Source organism: Cervus canadensis, chromosome 1 (assembly GCF_019320065.1).
Source record: "Cervus canadensis isolate Bull #8, Minnesota chromosome 1, ASM1932006v1, whole genome shotgun sequence".
NCBI classification, from domain to species: Eukaryota; Metazoa; Chordata; class Mammalia; order Artiodactyla; family Cervidae; genus Cervus; species Cervus canadensis.
Genome location: NC_057386.1, coordinates 67273651 through 67300357, shown reverse-complemented (window position 1 = coordinate 67300357; position 26707 = coordinate 67273651). Strand labels below are relative to the sequence as shown.

Genomic DNA, 26707 nt, shown 5'->3' with positions numbered 1-26707 from the left:
TTTCCATATGAATTGTGAAATTTTTTGTCCTAGTTCTGTGAAAAATTCCATCAGTATTTTGATAGGGATCACATTGAATCTGTAGGTTGCATTTGGTAGTATGGTCATTGTCACAATATTGATTCTTCCATCCCAGGAAAATGGAATATCTCTCCATCTGTTTATATCATCTTTGATTTCTTTCATTAGTGTCTTATAGTTTTCTGTGTACAGCTCTTTTGTCCCCTTAAGTAAGTTTATTCCCAGACATTTAATTCTTTTTGTTGCAGTGGTGAATGGGATTGATTCCTTAATTTCTCTTTCTGATTTTACATTGTTAGTATATAGAAATACAAGTGATTTCTGTGTATTGATTTTGTATCCTACAACTTTGACAAATTCAATGATTAGCTCTAGTAATTTTCTGATACTACCTTTAGGGTTTTCTATGTACAGTATTATGTCATCTGCAAACAGTGAGAGCTTTACTCCTTCTTTTCCAATTTGGATTCATTTTATTTCTTTTTCTTCTCTGATTGCTGTAGCTAGGACTTCCAGAACTATGCTGAATAATAGTGGGGAAAGTGGGTGCCCTTGTCTTGTTCCTGAGCTTAGGGGGAATGCCTTCAGTTTTTCACCATTGAAAATAATATTTGCTGTAGGCTTACCATATATGGCCTTTACTATGTTGAGGGAGGTACCTTCTAGGCCCATTTTTTGAAAAGTTTTAATCATAAATGAGTGCTGAATTTTTTCAAAGGCTTTTCTGCATCTATTGAGATTGTCATATGGTTTTTATCTTTCAGTTTGTTAATATGGTGTATCACATTGATTGATTTGCCTATATTGAAGAATCCTTGCATCCCTGGAATAATCCAACTTGATCATGGTGTATGAGTTTTTTGAAGTGTTGCTGAATTCTGTTTGCCAAAATTTTGTTGAGGATTTTTGCAACTATGTTCATCAGTGATATTGGCCTTTGTTTTCTTTTTTTGTGTTGTCTTTGTCTGGTTTTCGTATCAGAGTGATGTGGCCTCGTAGAATGAGTTTTGAAGTGTTCTTTTCTCTGAAATTTTTTTGAAAGAGTTATATAAGGATAGTCATTAGCTTCTCTCTAAATGCTTGATAGAATTCTCCTGTGAAGCCATTTATTACACGGCTTTTGTTTTTTGGGAGATTTTTTTTTTAATTTTTATTTTTTTTATTTTTTATTAGTTGGAGGCTAATTACTTCACAACATTTCAGTGGATTTATCACAGCTTCAATTTCATTGCTTGTAATTGGGTTGTTCAGAATTTCTATTTCTTCCTGGTTCAGTCTTGGAAGGTTGACTTTTCTAAGAATTGGTCCATTTCTTTTATTGCCATATAGTTGTTCATAATAGTCTCTTATAATCCTTTGTATTTCTGCATTGTCTGCTGTAACCTCTCCCTTTTCATTTCTAATTTTGTTGATCTGATTCTTCTCTCTTTTTTCTTGATGAATCTGGCTAAAGGTTTGTCAATTTTGTTTATCTTCTCAAAGAACCAGCTTTTAGTTTTATTAATCTTTATTATTGTTTCTTTTATTTCTTTTTCATTTATTTCTGCTCAGATCTTCATGATTTGTTTCCTTCTACTAATTTTGGGGTTTTTTTGTTCTTCTTTTACCAGTTGTTTTAGATGTAAAGTTACGTTGTCTATTCGATGTTTTTCTTGTTTCTTCAGGTAGGATTGTGTTGCTATAAACTTCCTTCTTAGAACTGCTTTTGCTGCATCCCATAGGTTTTGAGTTGTCATATTTTCATTGTTATTTTCTAGAAATTTTTTTATTTCCCTTTTTATTTCTTCAGTAACCTGTTGGTTATTTAGAAACATGTCATTTAACCTCCATATGTTTGTGTTTCTTACAGTTTTATTTCTTATAATTGATATCTAGCCTCATAGCATTGTGGTCAGAGAAGATGCTTGATATGCTTTCAATTTTCCTAAATTTACTGAGGTTTGATTTGTGACCCAAGATATGGTCTATCCTGGAGAATGTTCTATGTGCACTTGAGAAGAAGGTGTATTCTTCTGCATTTGGATGGAATGTCCTGAAGATATCAACACGATCCATCTCATCTAATGTATTATTTAAGACTTGTGTTTCCTTATTAACTTTCTGTTTTGATGACCTGTCCATTGTTGTGAGTGGTGTGTTAAAGTTTCCTGCTATTATTGTGTTACTGTCAGTTTCTCCTTTTATGTTTGTTAGTATTCATCTTATGTGTTGAGGTGCTCCTGTGTTGGATGCATAGATATTTACAATTGTTATGTCTGCCTCTTGGATTGATCCCTTGATCATTATGTAGTCGCCTGCCTTATCTCTTGTAATTTTCTTTATTTTAAGGTCTATCTTGTCTGATATGAGGACTGCTACTCCAGCTTTCTTTAGCTTCCCATTTGCATGGAATATATTTTTCCATCTTCTCACTTTCAGTATTTATGTGTCTTTAGGTCTGAAGTGGGTTTCTTGTAGACAGTATATATATGGGTCTTGTTTTTGTATCCATTCAGCCAGTCTGTGCCTTTTGGTAGGAGAATTTAATCTGTTTACATTTAAAGTAATTATTGATATATATGTTCCTATTGCCATTTTCTTAATTGTTTGGGCTTAATTTCGTAGATCTTTTTTCTTCTCTTGTATTTCTTGACTGTATAAGTCCCTTTAACACTTGTTGTAAACCTGGTTTGGTGGTACTGAATTCTCTTAATTTTTACTTGTCTGAAAAGCTTTTTATTTCTCCATCAATTTTGAAAGAGATCCTTGCCAGGCACAATAATCTTGGTTGTAGATTTTTTTCCTTTCACAGTGGTTTAAATATATCCTGCCATTCCCTTCTGGCCTGCAGAGTTTCTGCTGAAAAATCAGCTGTTAAGCATATGGGGTTTCCCTTGTATGTTATGTGTTGCTTTTCCCTTGCTACTTTTAATATTCTTTCTTTGTGCTTAGTCTTTGTTAGTTTGATTAGCATGTGTCTTGGCATGTTTCTTCTTGGGTTTATCCTGTATGGGACTCTTTCAGCCTCTTGGACTTGATTGACTATTTCTTTTTCCATGTTGAGGAAATTTTCAGCTATAATCTCTTCAAAAATTTCCTCATACCCTTTCTTTACCTCTTCCTTTCTGGGACCCTATAATTCAAATGTTGGTGCATTTGATATTGTCCCAGAAGTCTCTGAGACTGTCCTCAGTTCTCTTCATTCTTTTTACTTTATTCTGCTCTTCAGAAGTTATTTCCACCATTTTATCTTCCAGCTCAATGATTTATTCTTCTGCTTCAGGTATTCTGCTATTGATTCCTTCTAGAGTAATTTTAATTTCAGTAATTGTGTTGTTTGTCTCTGTATGTTTATTCTTTAATTCTTCTAGGTCTTTGTTAATTGATTCTTGCATTTTCAAGGTTTTTTGATCATCTTTACTATCATTATTCTGAGTTCTTTTTCAGGTAGTTTGCCTGTTTCCTCTTCATTTATTTGGACTTCTGTGTTTCTAGTTGGTTCCTTCATTTGTGTAGTATTTCTCTGCCTTTTCATTATTTTTATTTAACTTACTGTATTTGAGGTCGCCTTTTCCCAGGCTATAAGGAAAGTTGGATTGTTTCCTTGAAGAAGGTTGAATTCTTTCTTCCTTTTGGTTTCTGCCCTTCTAAAGTTGGTCCAGTGGTTTGTGGGAGCTTCGTAAAGGGTGAGATTTGTGCTGAGTTTTTGTTTGTTTGTTTTTCCTCTGATGGGCAAGGCTGAGTGAGGTGGTAATACTGTCTGCTGCTGATGAGCTTGTATTTCTGTTTTGTTTGTTGTTTAGATGAGGCATCCTGCACAAGGTTCTACTAGTGGCTGGGTCTTGTATTCAAGTCATTTCCTTTGTGTGAATTCTCACTATTTGATACTCCCTAGGGTTAATTCTCTGGTAGTCTAGGGTCTTGGAGTCAGTGCTCTGACTCCAAAGGTTCAGGGCTTGATTTCTGGTCAGGAGTGAAGATTCCACAAGTGGTATGTTATGGCATTGAGATTAAAACAAATATCTAAAAACAAGAAACCGAAGATGAACCCCAGACAAATGGCAGTTACAAAATCAGGCAAATAATAATTAAAATAATGGAATATACACATATACATATACATCCATGAGCAAAGTCAAAACAGTCCAACAAAAATACAGTAGATTGACCTGGTAAACAAAGGAAATAAAAAATTATATTTGCCAATTAAGAACAAAACTAAAGCACAAACTGGAAAACAAAACTAAAGCAAGGTGCCAAGTGGGGAATAAAGCAATGAAAACAAAACTAACAAATATCAACAACTACAATAGAGGGGGGAAAAGGAAATTAAAAAAAGGGGAAAAATCCAAAAGAATCTACAGAACAAATCGAAAAATAAGAATAATAGATGTTTTTCTGAGTCACTGCTGTCAGCATCCTTTCCCTCGCTGGGAGTCATAGTCCACCTCACTTCCCTAGGATGCCGTCCAACACTATGCTGATATCTGGACCTGCTGTGGGGGCGGCTCCGATTCTAATCTGGTCCTACTCCTGTGCATTCTTGCCTCCCATGTCCACAGCTATCAGAGCTAGTGCGTTTTCTTTTGTGGGAGCTCTCAATGGCCTTCCATAGACAGAGTCTGCTTAGTTGATCATATGGATTTAATCTGCAGTTTAACTGTACAGCTGATGGGAAGGTTTTGGTTCTTCTTCCTTAGCCACACTGCCCCTGGGTTTCAACTGTGGTTTTATTTCCACCTCTACCTGTGGGTTGTCCACTGTGTTTGCTCCTGAGGCTGCCCTGGAGGACTTGGGTTTGCCCCTGTGTGGGCAAATTGTGGAGGTGGTGCAGCTGCTTGGGTTCAGGGGTTCTGGCAGCACCAGGTACTCAGGGGGTTGACGGCTAGGGCAGCAGAAGTACAGTGCTCTAGAAGGGTATGTCAACCAGTATTGGCCAATACGCTCCAGTATAGTTGCCTGGAGAACTCCCCTCCCTGACAGAGAAGCCTGTCAGGCCACAGTCTACAGGGTCTCAAATAGCCAGAAACAACCGAAGCGACCCTGTGTGCATAGATCCAAGACTGCTTTTGCCTGTGGCAGCTCTGCCCCAGTGAGAGCTGAGTGTGAAGGTGGCACAGCTGCTTGGCTTGTGGAGACCTTGGTGGCGCCAAGTTGCAGGGACACGGACTGCCTCTGCTGCAGGAGTTCTGGCCCTATCAGAGTCTTTTATCAAGCCTCTTGTAGCTGGTGTTCAGAAGGCCTCTTGGCCAGTCTTTCTCCATAGCTCTGCCTGTTCAGGCACTTAGAGACCCCCTTGCCTGGGGTCCTTCTCTGTCGTTCAGCACGTCAGGCACATAGAGCGGCACCCCTCCCTGGGGTCTTACTCTCTAGATCAATGTATCAGTCACGGAAAGGGGCACCCTGGGTGTGGTCCTGCTCTGGAGTTCAGCGCCTCAGGCATTTGATGGGCCAGGCTCTCTGTTGTTCAGCTGCCCAGGCTGGCGTGTTGGGGGAGAGAGGCTATGGTGATGGCTCCACCCCCTAGCGTGACTCAGCTGTGTTACTTTGTTTCCATGGCTGCCCGGCTTTCCTTCACCAGCATTTCCCACCACGAATTTTCCACCACCCATTTTCCTCCCTCACATGCCCTCAATCTGTCTCTCCACAGTCAACTGCAGCCCTCTCCCTGGGGTTTCTCTGCAACCCCTAAACTCCAGCTCCCAGCCACTGCGCCTTCCAGGGGACCCTCGTCCCTGTCCAGGGTATGCATGGCTGCAGCAAGGACTGTCTGATTCTCATTCCATTTAGGTGGCCACAGGTCAGCTGTTTCCCTCTCAGCCTTAAATGCTTCTCCTCTGACTCAGACAATTACCCTGATGTGGGGATCAGAGCCCTCCTTCAGTTCCCCTACCTGCCAAGATCAGGTCCAGTTCTATTAACACTCCAGTTTTTCTGCCTAGTTCTTTCATCCTACCGAGTTTTACGTGGTTCTATATATTCTTTTCTACTGGTCAGGTCCTCCTGTCTGCTCTCAGCTGGTGTTCTGCATGCACTTCTGTGACTGAAGGTGTGTTCCTGATGTATCTGGGGGAGAGACGTACTCCACGTCCACCTAGTCTTCCACCATCTTTACTTTATGAAAGCTGAGATTTTAATCTAGGTCATTGAACTCCTACGTCCCATGAAGTCACTAAACTATGCTGCTTTGTCAAAAAGGAAGAAATCACAAATTTATACAAACTGAAAACTCCAGGTAACATTTGTTTTCAGCAAAGCTTGGATAAGAGGCTCAAACAGTGACATCAGGATTTGATTTCTCTGCATCATTCAGCTCATTCTTCCATATTGACTTTATTCTAGAATTCCTTGCTGTGTTCTCAGGTTCCTCAGGCTCTTAGCATCCATGCTGACTTAAGTCCAATCACTCCACCTCTCCCTGAGGCCAGGAGAATCAGTCCTTCTCAATGGCTGTGCCCAAATCACACGCCAGCTCTGGAGTTAGAGGGTGGAGGGACAGCCTTCCCCACTCTGCACAAACTCGCAATGGGAGGAGCATTTCTCCAAAGTTAAATCAGGGTTCTGCTACCAGAGCTCAGTTTAAAGGATGTCAAGAGGCCCAAAACAATGAATGTCTACCAAAGGAGGATTTCATTGCAAATAGGAAACCATTTCTAGGACACCATGAACTGCTCTCATTGTACTTCCTCAAGAAGCTGGTATCATTTACTTGTACAGAAAACTTTATGTACAATGACCTAGGGAGGACCCCAGGTGTGCTAAGTTGCTTTACTCGTGTCCAACTCTTTGCAACCCATGGACTGTAGCCCACCTGGCTCCTCTGTCCATGAGATTCTCCAGACAAGAATACTAGAGTGGGTTGCCATTTCCTTCTCCAGGGGATCTTCCTGACCCAGGGATTGTCTCTCACCTCTCCTGTATTGGCAGACAGGTTCATTACCATTCGTGCTACCTGGGAAGCTTAGCCCACTGGAAAATAGGCCACTAGCCTCTGAACTCTTCTCTGCCTATGTTCCCTGTCAAATGCAAAACATGGAACAAATGTACTTAATCAGAAGATTTCTGAAAGTCACTACTCTAGCCTAAGATCTCTGTTCTCCCTAAGTTGTCCTCTGGACTAGTAAGAAAATTAGTAGGCGGTAGATGTTTAGAAGAATGCATTTCTACTGTCTCTAAATCCTTTATACTGTTTTAATAATTCTCATAGTAAGATGCTATTAATTTATTAAAAGTTATGAACTTTGGCTATTTCAACATGGTAAACCATGTTACTACAGAGGCATGGAGTCTTCCGTCTTACTTTAAGTCTCCATCCTGCACCTTTCCATTTCAGAGCTCACCAGGTCAGTCCAAAGAGAAAAAGCATAAATTAGAATGGACTGTGATCAAGACATTGGTTATACAATTATAAAATTATATTCATTTGCAAATTTTGAGAATTCTGTTGAAGTTCTTTCTTCAATAGCATAGACAAGCAAAAGAAAATTCCTGACAAGAAATGGAAGAAGCATAGATATCTAAGGCAGGAAAAAACTAAGAAGCAAAGAAGTTCTTACAAAATGCTCTGTATGATGCTCTCTAAAGATATTATCTGAATTTATTCCCTCATTTAGAAATTACTGAGTCTGTTTTTATACAGGGAGGAAGACTAGTATATTTCATGTTTCAAAGCTTCCAAAATCAAATTATTTTGTAATACCAAATTCAGTTTAATTTTCCACTTCATTAAAAAATCTCTAGTTTCCACATTACAAATTGTTATGGAACCTGGTCTTCAGTTCCTCCAAATAATCTTGTGGGAACGAGTAAAAAAACCAGTTTTAATATATTTGTTAATATCCTATGTATACTTAAAATCATCAAAATACAAAATAAAATATTTTATAAACACTGTTGCTCAAAATACTGTTTGGTAAGTTGTTTGACCACTATGGGCAAACAAAATGAACATGACACTAGCCATAGTTATTTTAAAGCACTATTAAAATTTACTATGCCTTCATTTTATATTTAATGGAATAGATTTGTGATCTGAAGACCAAAGAACAAACACACATGCAGACACACATCTATTCCTTTCCAAGTTGGCTAAGGAACAACCCAATATTCCCTAAATATACTTGCTTGACATGAATATCATGAAATCTTACTGAGATTAACTAAAATCTGTTTTCAAGTTTAAATGACTCAAATTAGACCTCAGTATTTTTTGTTCCCACGGGAATGCATAAGCAGATGAATACAATGTAATATATGGTAACTATATTTATATTACAAGAACTGACTTTTACATATGACTTTTAATTATCAAGACCCATAAGTTGCTGGCAGTATGACAACAGAAACTGGTTAAGCAGTACTGCAGAGTATCTATGTGCTCAGAAAGAAAATAATTTCATGTTTTTTATTTTGCTCTATTAAGAAAAATACAAGCATGCAGTACATGCAAGCACAGAGAACATATTTACTAAAGATATGTGATATTATAATTGCTGCAGTGTATTTTTAAAGTTGATATCCTTGGATCGAATTCAAGGAATATGTGGCCTGTCCTCACATAAGATGTTCAGCTTATCGAAGGTAACACAACTGAATTTTTCAGTGCAGCATGAGTGAAAGGCACATAGACACCACACACAGGACTCACTTTTCTTTCTAATCTCACAAACTTTAATCAAGTTCTAGAATTAATGTGACTGCTATCTTCAATCATGCATCCATTCACACCGAAGTGAATATTGGGAATGTGTTTAAAAAATAGATCCAAGTTACAGACTTAATATACATTTTTGAGATAAGAACCTGGAGAAATAGATTGCAATTTTAATTCGAATATAAACTCTGAGATCAGCACTTCACAGCTGTATGGTAGGACACATGCAGATTTTCCTAGTAAAATGTCTCTGATTTCACCACAGCCTATAATAGGTTGTCAGGAGGACCAGTGTCCTCCTTCACTTCTTTCTCACACTCTCCATCCCCCAAAACCTTGACCTCGTGATGACATCCAGTCAATCCTAAAAGAAATCAACCCTGAATATTCATTGGAAGGACTGATGCTGAAGCTGAAGTTTCAACACTCTGGCCACCTGATATGAAGAGCTGACTCACTGGAAAAGATGCTGATGCTGGGAAAGATTGAGGGCCAGAGGAGAAGGGGACAGCAGAGGATAAGATGGTTGGATGGCATCACCGATTCAACGCCGGCAGATAGTGAAGGACAGGGAAGCCTGGCATGCTGCTGTTCTTGGGGTCGCAAAGAACTGGACACAACTGAACAACCAAACAATAACTGAAAAGGACAATCCCCCAAAAGAGACAGACCATCATAAGGAAGGATTACCCACCTTCTCTAAGAGACCCTGAGAACTTGTCTTCCTTTGTTCCTCCTGTCTAAGCCTTCCTCCTCCCTGACTGAACCATGAGTAACATATTTCACACTCTCCTGACCTCCCTCCTAGCTGTTCATTTCTACTTCTTTGCTGGGTACCCCTTTTCCTGCTCTCTAAATACTGGAAACTGCCAGGCCTTAGTCCTTGGATTTTTTTTCTCTACCTGCATTTACCTTTTAGATGATGTCTCTAAGTCTATGATTATAAATAAAATCTATACCTCTACTGTCCAATGCAGGAGCCACTCATCATCTGTAGCTATTGAGTACCTAAAATGTGGTTAATCCAATTTCTGTAACACACACTGGATCTGGGAGACTTGGGGTAAAAAAAATAGTAAAATATCTCCTTAATAATTTTTATGCTAACTATTAAATGATCACATTTTGATATATTAGGTTAAATAAATCTATTATTAAAATTAGTTTTACCTGCTTCTTTTTTACTTTTTAATGTGGCCACTAGGAAATTTTCAATTACAACTTTTGTAGCTCTTATTACATTTCTATTGGACATAGATCTCCATGTTAATGACTCCAATCTTTCTTATGCACCCACAATTACATAACAGACTACCTATTAGACAGTAGTCTGGAGTACAGTAGTCTAGTCTATTGGTCATTTTCATTTATATACATGTACACTAAGAACCTCAACATAATGTGCCTAAATCTCAACTCTGGGTTTCTGCCTATTCCAAAACTACATCTCTCTCTCTCCCCGATCTCAGAAAATGGTGATTCTTATCTTTCAGTTCATCAGGCCTAAAGCCTAGGAATCACCCTTCCTTTATTTTTCTTTTCCTCACACTCCACCCCTAATCTTTGGACAAGTACTGACAACTTGCCACCAAAATATTTTTAAGAGACTATTTTAAGGATGTGATTTCAGGGATCAGGGATGAAAAGCAGGGGTGAGTGGGAGGAAAAAAAGGGAGAACTAATGTAAGAATCCTTTTTTGAGCTGACAACTACAACAAGAATCTGGGTGCTTAATTATTTGGGACCTTCTGAGAAGCTTTACAGAACGTAACTGAGACCCTTCTGCCCTGGCAAAGAAAGGAGGAATGTTTATCCATCGGCCCTCACCCTCCCTTCCGAGCTCCTCCTGTGTGACAGGTGAGCCCATTCTTTAGGGGTCTCAAGCCAGGAAGGCGCTGGGGAAGCCTGGGGCAGGAACCTCAGCACAGCAGGGGCAGACACAGGAAGTGAGCCCAGAGGAGCTCAGACTGCATGAACAGGGTTTGCCAGAAATGCTCCAGAGGGCAAACTGCGTGCATCTCATCCCAACTCCCGTGATCAGTGGTGTCCCATCAGCAGCTTGAAATTGGCTACGTGAGAGTACTTTCACATGGAAACCGGCAAAAGTTGCACATCAAGCTTCCTCCCTCCCCCACTACAGCAGTTGTGGAACATTTCCTAGGCCTCACTAACAAGGCTCTGCTTTTCTGACAGCTGCAGCTGACCTCTCTTCAGCTCCTCATCGGAACTGCAGCCACACCTACTCTTTCTGCCCTTTTGTGAAAGCACTTCTGTGCTTCCCTCACTTGGGCCATTGCATATAGACCCAGAACTCCAAGCAGGAATTACTCCTTGTCTGAGAAATTCCTTCCCATTTCTCATACCTTAGTTCAAATGACATTTCCTCTAGGATACCTTCGTTGATCCCCAGACGTGGTCCAATTCATGTGTTGTATGCTCTCAATCCAAATACAGGTGACAACTTAATTAATATCTGTTTTTCTAGACTACAAGTCCTGTGAAGGAACAAGTCATGATAATTTTTTCTCACTCACCAACCTTTGTATATTTACTCCATGTCCGAACAAAAGTTTTTTGATCAACAGATACTAAAAGCACTTTGATCACTCTCCCATGAATGAAACTGCAATTGTTTTTAGAATGTTGAAAAAGAGCCCTTATGCTTGAAAACGTGGGGTGTCATGTTGAGAGCCAAACACGAGAGAGACATTTTTATGGATGTGCACCACTTCCAGCTATAATCCATTGAGCCAAGTCTCAATCAGATAGCTCCTCCTAACTACAAGGGATGTGAGGAGTGTATTTAAGCCAAGTACTCAGGAAGAAAAGGATATAATAAGCATCTAGCCAGTCTCTGCATAGTCTGCCCCTCTGCACATCAAATATCCATTCATTTTTATACCCTGACAGGACACAAAGGAGACAACCCAAAGTTCCACCAAAGCACTGCATCCAGCTCAGAGCCCAGGATCTCTGGCTGTTTGTAATCTTCTCCATCAGGCCCAGCTGTGGCTCCTTCTGGTCTAGTAACAATGTGTACCAAATTCATAAATTATTTCCACCTTTCCCCAGAAGCATACAGCATCCAGCAGTGGAGCAATCATTAGGCCAAAGAAAGTTATAGAATCCTGCTGGGGAGGCGCTGAGAAGTCCCCTGAGCAGACAAGGATTCTGTTCTGAGAGGCACTCCCTTGTTCATTTCTTTAGTGCCCCCCGGATCCACTCTGAGAAGTTTTTCCTTGCACCTGGGCCACGTATTGCTATTATTCCCCTTGGAGACTGTATAGCTTTTGTGATCCACTTCCAGATAAAGCCAGGTTATTTTACTCTTGAATATTCAGTTGAATCAAGGTTCACGGTTTCTTCAGCAATAAAATTCTCTAAAATATTTGGTAGATATTTTAACCTATTTTCTTCCAATTCTGCACACCAATAACCACATTCAAAGCTCTTTTTTTAGACATAGTTTTAAAATCTCCCTTGTATCTTCACTTCTCCACCTCCTGCTTTAGTCGCTCAACTTAATAGTGCCTTTGGATTACCTGCAACAATGGCCTGGGTTGGTAAAAACATATCATTAATCTGATTTTTGCTACAATGGTAAGTCTTAGTAGGTATTTGCTCAAAACCAAGGACCCAAATTCTTGGTCCCTCTCTACGCTCTCTCATTTCTGCTTGCAAACCAGCCAATAGTCTTCTTAGTTCATCTCTTTTTTATAATAAAAACTTTCCAAAGGCAACCAAAACCACCAACACATTTTAGTAATGCTGTTTCCTCCCAACTTCTTCACCTAGAGCTACAGAGCTCGGTATGTACACAGTTTAGATTTCAACTTATTGTGGTGGCAGTTTCACCATTCCATAAGAATGCATCTCCAACTCTTTAATTCAATGTTTCCATGGTGCCACTTGGTACCACTAAGCCCATGAATCCCACAGCCCTTCTCTATGTCTGATGTTCCACCTTACTGTTGACCAAACCTAGATAACTCTACTTCTCAAATATGTCTAAAATCTCTCCCCTCACTTCTATCCCCAGCGCCACTAATGTAATACAAGTCATCCTTGCTTATGGGAATTACTGTCTCCTCATTGGTCTCTGTGCCTTCAAAATTCACCCCATCTCACCTCCACTGCCATGGTATGTTCTCAAATGCAAATGTGATCACTGCAACTGTTCTGTAAAACATCTGAATTACTTTCAGGTTAAATTTCAATGTTCTGCTGTTCTCGAATTCCCCAAGCCTCATATCAGTTATTTAAAATTATTTTAGTTCCCTCAAGTACACTATCATCACTTTCTCGGATACTCATTATGATGTAGATGCTTGACTCTCATGGTACCTTTCTTCCTTCTTGAGTTAACACTTATTCAGCCTTAAAAATTTATCAGGCTTTAAATCTCCTGGGAATCCATCCCTCTTACTAAATCTGAATCAGGTATTTTTCCAATTGACTTCAAAACAGTAGCGCTTGTTTTTATTACAGTCGGTCACACTATACTATAATCACCTATTTATCCTCCTCCATCCAACTGCACACAAATTACATAAATGAAATTTGAAATTCTTGAGGGCAAGTAACATCTTTTATCTCTATATCTCTCCCACAGTAAATAAATGTTGGTTGAACAATGCATGAACCCCACAATGGTTCATGTATGGCAGTGATCCCCAACATCAATCTTCAGTCTTAACCTGGTTCTTTCTAAGTAGCTCCATTTCCAACTTCCAACTGTTTATCTCCCAGTACATGTCTACTGAACAGGTCTACAACTGAATTGATCATCTTTTCCATTCCTGTCTCTACCTGCCCTAAGTCTGCTTCTCCCTCTGAATTCCCTTAATGCTACCTGTTGAGTTTTCCCATCTAGAAACCTAAGTATCTTTCTTTGGGAATTCTTTGGTTAAACAAATTGGTGATAGGCAGGTTAAAAACATTAAACAGATTTCTTTCCTGTAGTATTTCTTAGAGCTCTCAATATATTAATCTTCAATATGAATCTCCAAGAAGTAAATGCATTTTTCAAACTTATCTAACCAAAGAACCCTTGTGTCAAGGTGACTCGCTCATGACTAGTGTTCTGAATACTACCCTGAGAAACACTGCAATAAGTCCCTCCTGGACACTTCATGCTTCACTGCTGCCCTGCTTCAGGCCCTGCACTCTCTCACGCGGACCGTCTCTTTCCGGGCAGCCTCCTCTCTTCTCTCTCTGCCACCATTCTCCCCACAGGCTGCACTGCCACTTTGATTTTTCTTGACAGACAGAAGTAGTCACACCTCACTCTTTCCCCATCTCCCAGCTTTGATATCATCATTGGCTCTCGAATACACATGGGTCGACTCCTGGGTCTGCTATTGTCATCGCATCAAAGCCTCGTCTCACCCATCTCCTCAACTTCATTTCTTACCAAATCTCTCCTTCCCCAAGACATATCACTTTCTTTTGTCCTTTAGCTCTTCCACTGTTTCAAATGGCCTCTCCTGTTCCCACTTACCTTTAATGAACTTCTCCTTAAAACCCATTTCTAATGAGATCTCGTCTGAAACATCTTCCCTCTGGCTTCTGGCTGGTTACTTCTCAGTTTCTCCGTAATCCCTTGCACCAACTGGATGACAGCAATTGTCAGAATGCATAGAAGAAATTACCCAAGTATGTGTCCCACCACTACTCTCTGAGCCTTTGAAGCCGTGTGTTTCTGACTCCTGACGCCTGGCACAGGGCAGGCACTCATTGAGTGAAAAAATTCAAATGAGTGAATAACATAGTAAGCAATAACAAAAGAGGGAAACGTAGACGAAGTTATGAAAGTTTATAACTAGAAATGTATTTTGAGAGGTCATTTATTCTGGCCAGGAAAACACATTAGTCTCAGAAAACAGTATTACTCTGCTTAAATAGACCACCAGTTTCCACTTTACCGAAATCCTGATAAAGAAGAAACCTTTACCACAATAGGTCCTAAAGGAAACTCCATTTACGGTCTTAGGGTAACATCCTCATGAATAGCTCACCTAACCTAGCTACCCCGCTCAACATCAGACCCCAGAGCCATGAGCCTCTGCCTGCTCTAGGAACTGTGTCGACTGGAAGAAGTGGCCAACCCATTCCACTCCTCTGCATTCCTCTTTCCAAGAGGATGCCTTCTTTTCACCTTCTGGTGGCTCCCAGAGGTTAGCAGCTCTTTCAATCATGCCTCCCTGCCTTTCACTGCTAGCATTTAAAATGTGGAGTTTTGTTTGAATGTAGAAATTTCATTACAAGCACACCATAAGCAAATAATTCTGCCTGATGGCTTGCTGAACTTCTTTGCTCCACCAAAAAACTTACCTTTCACAACTAGATCTATAGGCTCCTTGTGTTTCATTTTTCTAAAAATGTGTGGCTCATTGAAAGCAGTCCATTGTGGCAGCTCCTCAGAAGGTCCACTTTTGGAACGGTCCTTGGGAAAACAAATCCTTTTGTATGCTGCCTGAAGTTCTTGGACCACATCAAGTGTTTCCTTTTTTTTGATCTCCAAAGGTATGAATTTGGTAGATTTTGGTTTCTGATGTTTATTTCTGAAGACATTTATAGAAGTACCTGGAACTTTACTCTATAAACAAAAATAAATTTAATTAAATTTAAGTATATAAAACTAGGTAATAAATTTGGTAATAAATTAAGAAAATTATATCCACTAAATATATTTTACAAAGTACTTTACTGTATAAGACATTTACTTAAAGCACATGACAAGAGTCAGAGAAAGTAGATGTTATCTCTCATAGTTCTCTAAAAGCCCTTACAAGCATAAGTGTTATATTCAACTTAAAATATATATATAAATTTTAAAATAGTGATGCTTTCCTCAAATGTGATGTTTTCTAATACAGCTTTAAGGTCAATTTTAAAATAGAAGTTTTCAAATAGACAAATAAGAATTCATTTTCAACCATTTTTGGAGAATCTTCAAATGTCAAAAAAAAAATGGTAACATCCTCAAAATTCTCTGTTGAATCAGAAATAATTGCTTATACATGGAGATAGGTTCTCAAAGAAAGCATATTACTAATTGGATATGTATTTTAGATCCTTCCAATCACTTAATTGCTTATTAATTTTGACTACCTTGAGCAATAGAAAATAATATAGTCCCAGGCCTCTGATAGGCAGTTATCCAAACTAATTGTTCTAGTCTAGTAATTCTCTAGCCCATAGATAGAGCTACAGCTCTTCTTCTCCCTACAAGAAAAGGTTTAGACAAAGTAAACAGATGCCAACTCAAAATGCCAATAAGGAGGTTTCAGTACACTGGTATTACATTTTACCAAGCAACCAGATCTTGTCCTGTTATTATCAGATAAAATTCTAAAAGTAGGTGAAGATTCTAAGGCACAGCTATCTAACTCTGAAGAGTATAAACTTTTCATCTCACATGCCTACTACTGAAATCCATACAATTTATAAGTACTTCTAATTGATTCGGGGCAAAAATTAGTAAGCAATGTTAACAATGCTGATTACAAGATTAAAACCACCTATGGTCAGTCTCAGCCTATAGGACCATTCAAAACAAGCACGTGTAAAAATTATAACCCTTCATGTACTGGCTATTTTAAATGATGCTGCAACGAACATTGGGGGTCCATGTGTCCTTTGGAATTATGGTTTTCTTGGGGTATATGCTCTGTAGTGGAGTTGCTAGGTCATATGGTAGCAACCTAAATGTCCATTGATAGATGAATGGATAAAGATGTGATACATATATACAATGCAATATTACTTAGTCATAAAAGGAACATAATTGGGTCATTTATAGAGACATGGATGGAACTAGAATCTGCCATACAGAGAAAAGTAAGTCAGAAAGAGAAAAATATATAATGCATAAACGTGTCATCTAGGGAAATGGTACAGATGAACGTATTTTCAGGACAGGAGTACCCTAGAAGTACAGAACGGATAGGTGGATGCAGCGTAGATGAGGAGGAATAAGTTGGGAGATTAGGACTGATGTGTGTGCGCTGCCTTGTGTGAAACAGATAGCTGGTCAGAACGTGCTCTGTAGCACAGGGGCTCAGCCTGGAGCTCCATGGTGACCAAAGTGGGGGTGGGATGGAGAAGCTCAAGAAGGAGGGGATATATGTATACATAGAGCTGACTCTCTCCATCATACAGCAGAAGCTCAATTTAAAATAAAATATAATCCTCCTCCCCCTCAACAGGAAACATGGAAAAAGTTAAAATCTTTATTTAAAAGTATGGTTTGTTTTTTTTTTAATATTCAAAAGAGAGAGCAGTGTGGCACACAGGAAACCATCCTAAGATCTCCTTCTCTCACCTGTCTCCCCAAAGGGCCATCTGTCACCGCAGCCGCTGCTCCCCAAAGTCCCCATCTCCCCTCTGCGTGCTCTCCTCCAAAACTTCATCCTGTGCCCTCGTCTCCTATCTCTTTGCTACCCCTTTCCCTTTCATCCCTTCCCGCCAGTCTATGCCATTAAGCAATTACTTATTGAGCCAGGCACAAGGCTCGCTGCTAGGGATGCAACATTCAGAAAAGACAGCTACTGCCCTCAAGGTACAACCAGACTGGCACACAGCCCTAACACAAAGTGGCGTGGGAGAAGATACAGGTGAGTGTGCATGCTGGCGGCGCAGGAGGGCTGCATCTCACAGTGCGTTTTCTAGTTTAGCCTCATCTAACTGTGTTTAAAGCGGGATCTTGAGATATTTAATCCAAAAACTTCCACTGTAATTCAACAACAGAAAACATTAATAATTAAGTTAAATGTACAAACTGAACAAATATGTAATTAAATAACCTGTAGAGCTCAAAAATCTTTTATTTTTAAAGGCAATCTGAAATCAATTTTTACAGCTAGTAAGGATTTCATTTTCCCTTCTGTTCAAAATCTACTAGGGATCATGTAATCATTTGGAACAATTGTTGTAGTATACAAAAACTGTTATTAGTTTCCTGAAAAATACGATGTTAGTTAAGTTCAAAACACTAACCTCATTTATTTTCTTATAATGTTGAGCAATGAGAGTTTTTGCTTCTTGAAAAAAATCTTGCTTGGGAATCTCTAATATAGAATCTGAAATAGAAACAGAGAAATGGTTTACTTTTTTAATGTAATTAATGTACTTTCTAACCAAAAATGGCAAAACTATGAAACTGAAATTTAGAAAGTTATGAATCTTGCAGGATATTATAAATGTGAATTATATAAGTGGATGTTATAAGAGAATGCAAAAAAAGTTAATGTAATGTTCCTTTAATGTAATACTTTACCTAAATTAGCTTACCATGGTCAGAATGTTAGATTATCCTAAGTCCAGGGAGACCAAATAAAACACACAGAACTGAAATCTCTTTTAGCTCTGAAAGCTTTTAAATATAGAAGACACAAATGATTTGAATACGAAAATTATTAGTAAGTCTGTCCTAGTTTCTATACCTGATAACTAATTAATATGACTGTACATTTCTTCAAGAGTATTTACCTTATAACTTGATAACATTATAACTGCAAAATAAAACTCAAAAGTTTAAGTTAATTTAGTAGAAATAGCACTGAAATAAAAAATACATGTACCTACAGGTCGGTAGCATTATAATGATAACTATTTTCCTAAGATTCTTATTCATTTTACCCAGAGCTATGTACAGAATTCTATAGCATGTACATAAAATATATCATCTTAACTTAGTCTTGTCTAAGATTTCATCCTTATATATTTCCTTTACTATTAGCTGATTTTGATGTTTATGAGTGTTTTTTGGCTTTCTTCTCTTACCCTGGACACAGCAAAATTTCAATATATTACTTATTAAATCAGCTTTTCAGTCTTTCCAGTATGCTCCCCATTTCTTTAACTATATACCTCCTTTAAGTAACCTTAGGATCAAGATTTTCTCTCTTCTTTTCACCTACTCAAATTTTAAGCATTTTGAAATGCCATCTTCATGCAGATCAAAACCATAATAAGATACTATCTTAGTCTGTGTGGGCTGATACAACAAAGTATCAAAGACTGGGTAGCTTGTAAACAACAGAAATTTATTTCTCTCCATTATGGAGGCTGGAAGTCCAAGATCAGGATGGCAGCATGGTCAGGGAAGGGCCCTGTTCCCGGTCAGACATCTACTCGTATCCTTACGTGGTAGAAGGGAGTAGGAAGGTCTCCAGGGCCTCTTTTATATAAGCACTCATCATGACCTAATCACCTCCCACCAAAGACCTCAACCCCTAATACCAACAGCACATTGTGCATTAGGATTTCAACATGAATTTTAGGGGAACACAAACATTGAGACCATAACAGATACTACCACATGCTCACCAGTATGGCTAAAATTAAAAAGACTGGTAACAGCCAATGTTGATGAGGCAGTGGACCTACTGGAACCTCATGTGTCATCAGTGGAAATACAAAATAGGATAAATAGTTTGGAAAAGCTATGGCTGTTTCTTATAAAACCTAATGTACACCTTCCCTGCGACTGAGAAATCCCACTCCTAGGTATTTTCCAGAGAATGAAACATATATTTACAAAAGACTTGTACAAGAATGCTCATAGCAGCTATAGTCATAATAGACTCAAATTGGAAATAGCCAGACGGGGATCAACAAGAGAACAGCAGACTAACTGGTATATCATACAATGAAATACTACTAAGCAACAAAAAAGGATCAAACTACTGACAGACATCACAACATGAATGAATCTCAAAATCATTATGTTATATAAGCAAAAACATTATGTCAAAAAAGCAAATACTATATGGTTCTATTTAAATAAAGTTCTAGTGGAAGTATAGCTAATATACAGGAGAAAAACAGAACAGTGATCTTCAAGACTCACTGAGAAGGCACACGAAGGAAATTTCCAGGGAGATGACAATGTTCTATATCTTGATACACAGTAGATTACACAGGTACATTATCATAACTCAATGAATATATATTAAGATCTCTGCTTTTCATTGTTGTATATTTTACATTAAAAGAAAACTATTTAAAAATATTGAATTCTGACTAAGGCTATGTATGTTACTTGATAGATAAATATGTGATAAATCAAATAACATAAAATATGAATGGTGAGCACTGGGTTATAGGCCTATGGGTATTGATTTAAAATTCTTTCAAGCTTGCTATATGTTTGAAAATTTCATAATGAAACATTGGAGTAAACTCTTTATTCCTTCACAAAATTTCCCCTTGTTTTTCACCATGCAGACTCGTGGGCCACTGGCCACTGTTACTTTGCGGCAGTGATATCCTGAGGAGGGAGATCCAAGCAGTGAATGGGAGGAACAGCTAGACTCTTAACCCACCTAAACAGTGCTGGGTTAGAAGAGAAAGCATCTACTAAGATATCCCACTACTGGGACGAGGCTGTCACTCTGCAGTTATTCCAGAAAGGCATCTCCCCTTGCTCACTATCTTCTCCCCTCCATCTTTTCTTACCCATGGAAAGTATGTAAAGCCATTGCCAAATTTGAACCTCCCTGTGCTCCCACATTTGCCACTGTATCTGCTCACATTCAGGGCTACCTACATATTTCTAAGGACAATGATTGATGGATTTTTTTTCTTCTCTGCAAAAGTAGTTGTCAAGACTTCATGCACACACTTGTGAAGAAGTGCACATCCTCTTCGAATAAATTGGAACACAAAGTCACATGTAAATCACAAAATGGTTCATATAAATGTCACCATTCAAAGTCATAGGACGCACCATCCTCACATAGAAGAGATAGGAGTTAAGGAATTAAAATTGCCTCTTACACCAAGTTTCAACTGAAATTTATTTTGAAGGGGTTTCTAACCAGACCACTTGGTTCCATCAAAAGCAGTGATCTGTTCCAAGCTGTGACTCCACAAACTGTCCTCTTTTTTTTCTCAAGACAACCTTTCCTCCTTTAATTTCCTTCCTCTGACTAATCAAAACTCCCCTACAACTACTTATAATTACAATATTGTCATGTGTCACACATGACAAACAATATTCATTTATTAACATGTAAAATGATTAAGTCATTAGTTTTTGGTGAAAATGTATATTCATAAAAGTCATTGCATTTTCATTCCACATAAGACCTTAGAGATGACCTCATCTTCATTTTCAGGGAAAGCTCTGAGACACAGGGAGGCCAAACACCTTCTAAAGTCAGTCATGCTGGAAGCCCACAGGCGCTGGTCCCCAGAACCGCTTGCTGCTTTTTGGTTTGGGTTTTGTTTTGTTTTTTAACACATCTGCTACTTTTCCTAATTATCCCACAGTCCTTGTGAGTTCTGGAGACTCCTTTGAGGTATGGCTGGTCACCCTAGTGGAGTACTCACATTTCATTGACATTTTCTGATAAAACTGAATATATACATCCACCCAAAATTGATATGTTGAAACTTAATGCCCAATGTGATCATATTAGGAGGTGGGGCTTTTGATAAGTGATTAGGCCATGACAGTGGAGCCTCATGAGTGAGATCAGTGCCCTTATAAAAGAAGCCCAGAGAGCTAGATATCCCCCTTCCACCATGTGAGTGTTATGGTGAGAAGACATCCATTAATGAGGGGGCAGGCCTTCACCAAACCTCAAATCTGCTGATGCCATGATCGTGGGCTTCCCACCCTCCAGAACCATGAGAAATAAATTTTTATTATTTATAAACCACCCACATTATGATATTTTGCTACAGCATCCTGGACAGATTAAGACACTTTCATTTCAAGCCAGCAATCATTTTGCCCCTCTTGTAATGTGCTGAGAGAGCCATTCTGTTTTCCCTTTCATGACTAAAATTTAGCCTTTGACAGAGGAACTTAAATTCCCAAGGCAGCATTTTGCTCCTCGCTGGGCTTTCTGTTGACCAGTGTGTTCAGTATTCACCATCAGAACAAGGCCTGGCATTTTCCTAAAGGGGTAGAGAAGGGCAGCCACCACCAGACGAGAATGACTTCACACAGATCTAGAGATGGTCCTACCGGAGATATTGGCACCTTGACTCCAAATGAGCAGTCCTGGGCCCTCACTGTCATCTAAGGTCCTGAGGCAACTGTTATAATCTTCTCACATTACTAAAAAGTAGCCTTTGAAACAAAGAGTTAAATATTGAAGGCATCACAAGACAAGTCATATCTCAAGGCCTCAGAAAAGGCAAAGGTAGTGTGTTCTTTATTTTTATAATATTCAAGGATAAGTATATGTTCAACAAATGAATCTAAAGTTGCAAGAAATTAAACAACTTTGATGTTAAGAATTCATCCAGTTAATAATCTTTGAGGCTTTTGTTTCTTTGTTCACAATGGGATAAGTATGTAAGCATGCAGCTTTTATAAGTTCAAGTGTACATTATAACTTCAATTATTAAAAGGGAGCTGTCAAGGTCTCCTCCCTCTCTGTTAAAAAAAAAGTCTGTCATTAAAGCTCTATTTGCAAATACATATCCACAGCATATAAAATGATTTTTAAGAGCTCTCATTCCTGAGTTTACTATTTTGCTCTGAATTTCAATTTGTTCATGAACTATATTTTATTGTCCTTAAACCTTCATTTTCTCATTTGTGAAACAGAGATAATAATAACAATACATATTGCACAGAATTGTTTTGGAGATTACATTGGACTGGGTTACAAAGCATTTTGCACAGGGCCTGACACATAATAAACTTTCAAATGTGATCAATTATTATTACTGTAGTTATAGTTGTATCATTTACTATCATTGGGCTAAATTTTACCCAACAGTGTTTAAATAATTAATTTAATTAATCAATCCTCATTACTTCAATAGCACAAAGATAAATTTCAACTTTCTAAATTAGTTTGAAAAAATCTGGTTTTATTATAGTTCTTTTCATCCAAAACTAATTCATGAATAGGTTTGCAAATAATGAAATCTCTTCATACTTTGATTTCAAGTTACTAAATCCCCAAAATGCAATAAAAAGTCATTATAAGCAATAACAAATATTTTATGATAAAGTTCATGAAGAGGTTGAAATAGTCATATTAAACTGATCTAAAACATGAGTGTAAATATTAATATCACCATAAAGAAAGAAAATGAATCTCTAATGCCAAGAGATTTCACTAGCCTAAAATATTTTCTTACACTTATTTTATATTTTTTAAACTCACTCTTCATATATCACCAGTTTAATGTTATTGTGATTAATAGTTCACAGAACTTCAGATTTCTCTCAATGCTTTATAGAATCTGAACAGTTGCTCTAGTTAATCTCTGAAGTGAAGACACCGGAAGAAGATCTAATTATGGAAACTATGACAGGGAATGAGCCACTGGCCATCTCTTGATTGTAATCATTAAGCAAGTGTTTCCTGCATCCAGAAACACCTGGGGACAAACAAACATGTGTTTCTTATAATCATAACAAAATAGCTGCCCTTAATAACAGGATTCCCATTATTTTCTACAAACAGGATGCATTCTTTAGAGACTTCACAACAGATTACTAAGAAGGTTGCCTGCACAAAGACATATGGCCATATAGCTAAGCCCCGCCATGCTTACGTAGTCAGAGTCAGTGTCTGAACGCCTGTGCATGATTTCACAGGTGTTAAAAAAGCAAAAAGGAAGCAAAGAAAGAAGGGTGAATGCCAAAGAATTGATGCTTTCAGACTGTGGTGCTAGTGAAGATTCGAGAATCTTTCAAGGGACAGCAAGGAGACCAAACCAGTCAATCCAAAGGAAATCAACCTTGAATATTCATTGGAAGCACTGGTGCTGAAGCTCCAATACTTTGACCACCTGATGCAAAGAGCTGACTCATTGGAAAAGACCCCGATGCTGGGAAAGACTGAGGGCAAGAGAAGAGGGTGACAGAAGACGAGATGGTTGGATGCAATCACCGACTGAATGGACATGAGTTTGAGCAAACTACGGGAAATGATGAAGGACAGGGAAGCCTGGCATGCTGCAGACTATGGGGTCGCAAAGACTCAGACACGACTCAGCGACTGAACAAAAACAAAAAAGCACTAACACATTCAATGATGGAGAAGGAAATAGCAACCCACTCCAGTATTCCTGCCTGGAGAGCCCATGGAAAGAGGAGCCTGGAGGGCTACAGTCTCAGTTCAGTTCAGTACAGTCACTCAGTGGTGGCCGACTCTTTGCCACCCCATGAATCGCAGCACGCCAGGCCTCCCTGTCCATTACCAAATCCCAGAGTTTACTCAAACTCACATCCATCGAGTCGGTTATGCCATCCAGCCATCTCATCCTCTGTCATCCCCTTCTCCTCATGCCCTCAATCCCTCCCACCATCAGGGTCTTTTCCAATGAGTCAACTCTTCACATGAGATGGCCAAAGTATTGGAGTTTCAGCTTCAATATCAGTCCTTCCAATGAACACCCAGGACTGATCTCCTTTAGGATGGGCTGGTTGGATCTCCTTGCAGTCCAAGGGACTCTCAAGAGTCTTCTCCAACACCACAGTTCAAAAGCATCAATTTTTCGGTGCTCAGCTTCTTTATAGTCCAGCCTCACATCCATACATGACCACTGGAAAAACCATTAGCCTTGACTGATGGACCCTTTGTTGGCAAAGTAATGTCTCTGCTTTTTAATATGCTATCTAGGTTGGTCATAACTTTCCTTCCAAGGAGTAAGCGTCTTTTAATTTCATGGCTGCAATCACCATCTGCAGTGATTTTGGGAGCCAAAAAAAATAAAGTCTGACACTGTGTTTCCCATCTATTTCCCATGAAGTGATGGAACCAGATGCCATGATCTTAGTTTTCTGAATGTGAGCTTTAAGCCAACTTTTTTCACTCTCCTCTTTCACTTTCACAAGAGGCTTTTTAGTTCCTCTTCACTTTCTGCCATAAGGGTGGTGTCATCTGCATATCTGAGGTTATTGATATTTCTCCCGGTAATCTTGATTCCAGCTTGTGCTTCTTCCAGCCCAGCATTTCTCATGATGTACTCTGCATATAAGTTAAATAAGCAGGGTGACAATATACAGTCTTGACGTACTCCTTTTCCTATTTGGAACCAGTCTGTTGTTCCATGTTCAGTTCTAACTGTTGCTTTCTGACCTGCATATAGGTTTCTCAAGAGGTGGGTCAGGTGGTCTGGTATTCCTATCTCTTTCAGAATTTGCCACAGTTTATTGTGATCCACACAGTCAAAGACTTTGTCATAGTCAATAAAGCAGAAACAGATGTTTTTCTGGAAGTCTCTTGCTCTTTTGATGATCCAGTGGATGTTGGCAATTTGATCTCTGGTTTCTCTGCCTTTTCTAAAACCAGCTTGAACATCTGGAAGCTCACCGTTCATTTATTGCTGATGCCTGGCTTGGAGAATTTTGAGCATTACTTTACTAGTGTGTGAGATGAGTGCAACTGTGCGATAGTTTGAGCATTCTTTGGGATTGCCTTTCTTTGGGATTCGAATGAAGCCTGACCTTTTCCAGTCCTGTGGCCACTGCTGAGTTTTCCAAATTTGCTGGCATATTGAGTGCAGCACTTTCACTGCATCATTTTTCAGGATTTGAAATAGCTCAACTGGAATTCATCACCTCCACTAATACACAGTTTTTCTGTGTATTCTTGCCACCTCTTCTTAATATCTTCTGCTTCTGTTAGGTCCATACCATTTCTGTCCTTTATTGAACCCATCTTTGCATGAAATGTTCCCTTAGTATCTCTTAATTTTCTTGAAGAGATCTCTAGTCTTTCCCATTCTGTTGTTTTCCTCTACTTCTTTGCATTGATCGCTGAGGAAGACTTTCTTATCTCTCCTTACTATTCTTTGGAACTCTGAACTTTGGAACCCATTCAAATGGGTATATCTTTCCTTTTCTCCTTTGCCTTTCACTACTCTTCTTTTCACAGCTATTTGTAAAGCCTCCTCAGACAACCACTTGCAGCTGCACAGGCGCAGGAGGGCTGAGAGGAGCTACTTCATGTTTAAGTTCAGGAGGGGCAGCCATGAGGAAATACTCCTCGTCTAAGGTAAGGAGCAGCGGCTGTGCTTTGCTGGAGCAGCCATGAAGAGATACCCCATGCCCAAGGTAAGAGAAATCCAAGTAAGACGGTAGGTGTTGCAAGAAGGCATCAAAGGGCAGAAACACTGAAACCATAATCACAGAAAACTAGCCAATCTTGTCACACAGACCACAGTCTTGTCTAACTCAATGAAACTAAGCCATGCCGTATGGGGCCACCCAAGATGGTCAGGTCATGGTGGAGAAGTCTGACAGAATGTGGTCCACTGGAGAAGGGAATGGCAAACCACTTCAGTGTTCTTGCCTTGAGAACCCCATGAACAGTATGAAAAGGCAAAATGATAGGACACTGAAAGAGGAACTCCCCAGCTGCCCAATATGCCACTGGAGATCAGTGGAGAAATAACTCCAAAAAGAATGAAAGGATGGAGCCAAAGCAAAAACAATACCCAGTTGTGGATGGGACTGGTGATAGAAGCAAGGTCCGATGTTGTAAAGAGCAATATTGCATAGGAACCTGGAATGTTAGGTCCTGAATCAAGGCAAATCGGAAGTGATCAAACAGGAGATGGCAAGAGTGAATGTCAACATTCTAGGAATCAGCAAACTAAAATGGACTGGAATGGGTGAATTTAACTCAGATGACCATTATATCTACTACTGTGGGCAGGAATCCCTTAGAAGAAATGGAGTAGCCATCATGGTCAACAAAACAGTCCGAAATGCGGTACTTGGATGCAATCTCAAAAACAACAGAATGATCTCTGTTTGTTTCCAAGGCAAACCATTCAATATCACAGTAATCCAAGCCTATGCCCCAACCAGTAACGCTGAAGAAGCTGAAGTTGAATGGTTCTATGAAGACCTACAAGACCTTTTAGAACTAACACCCAAAAAAGACATCCTTTTCATTATAGGGAACTGGAACGCAAAAATAGGAAGTCAAGAAACACCTGGAGTAACACGCAAATTTGGCCTTGGAGTACGGAATGAAGCAGGGCAAAGGCTAATAGAGTTTTGCCAAGAGAACACACTGGTCATAGCAAACACCCTCTTCCAACAACACAAGAGAAGACTCTACA

General features: G+C 39.1%; 1 protein-coding gene across 1 annotated transcript in view; it reads right to left on the bottom strand.

The window, feature by feature from the left end:
• IQCM (IQ motif containing M) overlaps positions 1–26707 on the bottom strand; it is a 308548-nt gene that overhangs the window by 279232 nt on the left and 2609 nt on the right. Inside the window, exons 2-3 of the mRNA XM_043463691.1 lie at positions 17654–17736; positions 14987–15251 (exon numbers count right to left, since the gene is read on the bottom strand). Coding sequence (XP_043319626.1) covers positions 14987–15251; positions 17654–17736 — 348 coding nt within the window. The remainder of the gene's footprint in view (positions 1–14986; positions 15252–17653; positions 17737–26707) is intronic.